This window comes from Adiantum capillus-veneris, chromosome 21 (genome assembly GCF_014529385.1).
Source record: "Adiantum capillus-veneris isolate H3 chromosome 21, ASM1452938v2, whole genome shotgun sequence".
NCBI lineage: Eukaryota > Viridiplantae > Streptophyta > Polypodiopsida > Polypodiales > Pteridaceae > Adiantum > Adiantum capillus-veneris.
In genome coordinates, this window is record NC_140951.1 from 37,839,062 (window position 1) to 37,843,381 (window position 4,320).

General features: G+C 39.1%; 1 protein-coding gene across 1 annotated transcript; it reads left to right on the forward strand.

The window, feature by feature from the left end:
• Positions 1 to 1,199: 1,199 nt before the first annotated feature.
• On the forward strand, positions 1,200 to 3,734 carry LOC147430798 (bidirectional sugar transporter SWEET5-like). Its single transcript, XM_086494451.1, has 6 exons — positions 1,200 to 1,436; positions 1,566 to 1,602; positions 1,909 to 2,128; positions 2,445 to 2,603; positions 2,744 to 2,863; positions 3,259 to 3,734. The coding sequence occupies exons 1-6, from the start codon at positions 1,385 to 1,387 to the stop codon at positions 3,475 to 3,477; spliced, it is 807 nt and encodes a 268-aa protein (XP_086350577.1). The 5' UTR covers positions 1,200 to 1,384; the 3' UTR covers positions 3,478 to 3,734.
• The last annotated feature ends 586 nt before the right edge of the window (positions 3,735 to 4,320 follow it).

Below are 4,320 nucleotides of genomic sequence, written 5' to 3' on the forward strand. Positions count from 1 at the left end.
CTAGCAGGAGCACAAAGAGCCGATGCAACAACCACAAGAGCACAATAGGACCTTTCTCTCTCTCTCTCTCTCTCTCTCTCTCTCTCTCTCTCAAGGCATGCTTCTACGTCCGACCAATTGTCATCTAAGGAATCTCTTCCAAAATCACAGTCATTCAAAATCACCCTCTTTATTGGTTATAGCTCACCTCTCTTGGCCTTCTGCATGTTGTTGCCCACTATAAACATCGATCTATGTGACCAACACCTTCTCTATCGAATGAAAGTTATGCAGCCACTCTCTTCCTTGCTCGTGCCTGCCTTTCTTGAGGTCCATGTGTACCCACTGCTCAGCATCTGTCTATGCGACCCAACACCTTCTCTATTGAATGAAAGCTATGAAGTGGGCTATGATGAGAATGGAGCTCAAAATAGGGAAGAGGGGGGGGGGGGGGGGGGGGGGGGGGGGGGATGAGGTCATCTCTACAATCGCGCTTAAATGAATTGGTTTTTTTATAAAGAAGACCCAGTAGGATTTTTAATAATGCAAGGAGACTAAGGTATGTGAGTATGATTTTTAATAATGCAAGGAGACTAAGGTATGTGAGTATGGGTGTATCCACTCCTACCATAAAAAAAACGAAGGATAAATTAAAAGTAGAGGCATCCGCTCCCACAACGTAAGCATTGTGCTCAATCGTTACATGGTCATTTTGACATTAGAGTAGTGGGCAACATCAAAGAGATGCTATCTATATTCGCAAGCAAACGACCAACGTATCTCTCTCTCACAGCACGTCTTTAGCTCAAAACTCGTGGCATGAATCTTTGGGATCTCTTAGAATTGTTGCTACCTCTCTCTCTCTCTCTCTCTCTCTCTCTCATGTGTATTGTAGCGCGCTTACAGTATGCACGGGCGCCTTCTAGTCGAAGCCCAGGAGGTACAATATCCTCCTATACAGTACGTCTTCACTGTTATGGGAAGTTGATATTTTGCCATGCACTCTCTCTCTCTCTCTCTCTCTCTCTCTCTCTCTCTCTCATGTCGGCCAACCCGTATACAGCTTGTGATAATCACAAGTAGTAGGTAGAACATGGTTGCATGGGATTGTTCTCTCTCTCTCTCTCTCTCTCTCTCTCTCTCTCTCTCTCTCTCTCTCTCTCTCTCTACCAGCGTCCTTCCTAATTCTTACTTCCACATCCTGCATGGAAAGCCTTCCAGATGCCAAGAAGAGTAGAGCTCTCACACACCTTCACCACCACCCCGCCCCCCGGCATCTGCTTCCACACGCGCGGCTGCAGCACCATTAACCCTGCTGACTAACATTCAATTCATTATTGATTAGTTTGCCCTAAACACGGCCTGCCCGCAGACTCCGACCTCCGTTTAATTCTGCGTCAACAATATGGCACTTAGTCCCGCTGCTGCCATTGCTCGTACCGCCATCGGAATCATTGGTATCTACCCATCTGTTCGGCACTCTCTGGTGCCCATCATCATTTTGCACAGAAAGAAACAATGCACATGATCCACCATGCAAGAAACAACATATTTCTTAAACAACTGTTTCTTTTATTGTTTTGCAGGAAATGTGATATCCTTCTTCCTTTTCCTCTCCCCAGTGTAAGTTTATGACCCTTCTCCCTTTTAAATAATGCTCATCATGTTTTGTATAAAGCACTCATGACATGACACATGTTTAATGCTTGTACCTTGGTTACACACACACACACTATGCATGCAAATTATGAAAATAATTAACAAACATAGAGAGGATAGCTAAGGGAATTTACTTTTATTTTATGCTTTTGATTGTGTACATTGTAATATATTCTTGTAGTTGATACTAAACATAATTGGTAAAAGTTTGCACAACCCACTAGTCTAAAATGTAAGCCATTGATCATTGTGTTACATGTAATATTTTAGGCCTACATTTAGGAAAGTGGTGAAATGGAAGTCGACGAGGGAATTCTCTGGAGTGCCATATGTGGTGATGTTGTTCAACTCCCTACTATGGGTCTATTATGGCTTGCCGATAGCTGTACAACCAAATGCTATACTTGTGGCCACCATAAACGGGGTTGGTTGCGTCCTCGAAATTGTTTACATTGCCACCTTTCTCTTCTATGCCAACTCCAAAGAAAGGGTGAGTGTACAAAGCTTACATGATTTGAGTGTAAAATACATTGCATCTTTTAATTGATTATTTAAGGCTAATTGATAGCAAAACACCAAATATACAAATCCATGATTCTTCTCAATGTATATTTAAATCTATCATATAATTCTCCTTGTTCAACTAAAATTACTAGCCTAAACTCGATTTAGATAGCAACTAAAACAAGTTTTTTTTATGTTTAAGCAAATAAACAACTACCAATGTTGGATCTGAGAAAGATATACACCTAGTTTTCGACAGTTAAAATTCAATGTACATAATAATGTACTTGATTTTTTTTCAGAAAAAAATGCTAATATTGCTTGGAGCGGTATTGTCATTAGTGGCACTTATTGTGGTGTTAACAATGGTGATGGCGAGCCGCAGTAAAAGAATAATAATAGTTGGGATCCTTTGTGTGGTTGTGAACGTTGCCATGTACGCATCGCCGCTCACGATCATGGTATGCAAGACTATCTTTTTGCTAAACATTGTAGATGTTTTCAATGAAAATGGGACTCTTTTTAAGTAAAGAAACACATTTTTTTGAAAAATTGGCCGGAAGGTTAATGATATAAATTTTTTTGTGTTTTTTATATACAGAGAAAGGTGATACAAGCAAAGAGTGTCAAATACATGCCTTTTTCTCTCTCTTTTACTTATTTTCTCAATGGACTTATATGGAGTACCTATGCTTGCATAGGCCTTGATAAATTTCTCTTGGTAAGCTCATCTTGTTAGCCTTCTTGTACAACGTACCCAAATCTAGAATTAAATCAATTTATACACAAAAATCCTTATTTATACCACCTCACCAATACACCTTTATTGGACCTATCTCATAATTTTTCTTGCATCAAGAAGTTCTCTAATTTTTTATGATGCCCTCAATCCACCATAGCATTTTATAGACCTATTTTTGTGTCTTGCAAGATTTGTGCACCTACCTTTTGAAACCATTCTTTGTAGAGTCCACCTTTCCTCGCTCTTATAACCCCCCTTACACGGTGATACCATACGGTCACCCTTAAGAGAATCCCCTCCGTTTTGAGTCGCGCTATATACATTTACTACATCAAGAATTCGTTTTGATACTAAATCAATGTTGTACTTTGTAGATTTCAAATGGCTCTGGAGCTTTTCTAGGTGCTTGCCAACTAATAATTTATGCTAAATATTATGGTGGAATACACCCCGAGGATCAAAAGGACAAAATTAAACAAGGAATCCATCTTGGTAAAGGAGGACAAAAGGTCTGTGGTGCCGATGGTGATGTAGAGAACGGAGCTACCAAGCATGATCTTGAAATCACACATGCTTTTAGTGTGGAAACTTGATGCAATGCAATCTTCAGCTATATGCTTAACTTTGTCTTAATTAGGTGATGTCCATAACCTCTTTGAGCACTATCAAACCTCTTTGTCAGTATAAGCATACATATCATCAACCCAAAACTATCTATAAACCCAAATCCGACTGACCATCATTACCTCATGTAGTACTGACTACATATTATTCATGTACAATGAGGACACCCACATGTTAGGGTTTGCAAAAATTTTTAAAAGATAACCACAATAAGTGTGTTTTAACTCGCGAGATGTACATTTGGTTATGCAGATGTTATAATTGGTGAGAAAAATAAAGTTTATACATTGTACTGTAATCTTTAATTAACATGGATAAATTTGTTTAACTTGCAAGATGTACATTTGGGTCTTTAATTAACATGGATAAATTTTTAATTGACACTATATAATCCTTAATTAACATGGATAAATCTTTCATCACTCAAAAGGAAGTTCTTTTGTAAGGTCTTGGTTATTATATTCTCTGATATCTTTAGTCCCAAGTTAGATTCTTGTATAGAGATGAGGTGTCAGCGACATGCTACAAATTGGCACTATGTTTTGCCATAACATTTAAGGCTTAAAATTGTTGTAGTATAAAGCAACCCAAAGCCCCCTTGTATGATCACTAATTTATTGCTGAGTTGATTGGTTCAAGAAGATCTCTCTCTCTCTCTCTCTCTCTCTCTCTCTCTCTCTCTCTCTCTCTCTCTCTCTCTCTCTCTCTCTCCCCCCCCAACATCCCCCAAAGCATCACATCCTTGGGTAGCAGTTTTAGAAGCTTTAGAGGAGCAAGATGAGGTCTAGAAAACACATTTTTTTTCTTCATTG

Coding starts and splice junctions, on each gene's coding strand:
- LOC147430798 (XM_086494451.1), top strand. CDS start 1,385: ATGGCACTTAGTCCCGCTGCTGCCATTGCTCGTACCGCCATCGGAATC. Junction 1,603..1,908: donor TTCCTTTTCCTCTCCCCAGT/GTAAGTTTATGA, acceptor GTAATATTTTAG/GCCTACATTTAGGAAAGTGG. Junction 2,604..2,743: donor CATCGCCGCTCACGATCATG/GTATGCAAGACT, acceptor TTTTATATACAG/AGAAAGGTGATACAAGCAAA.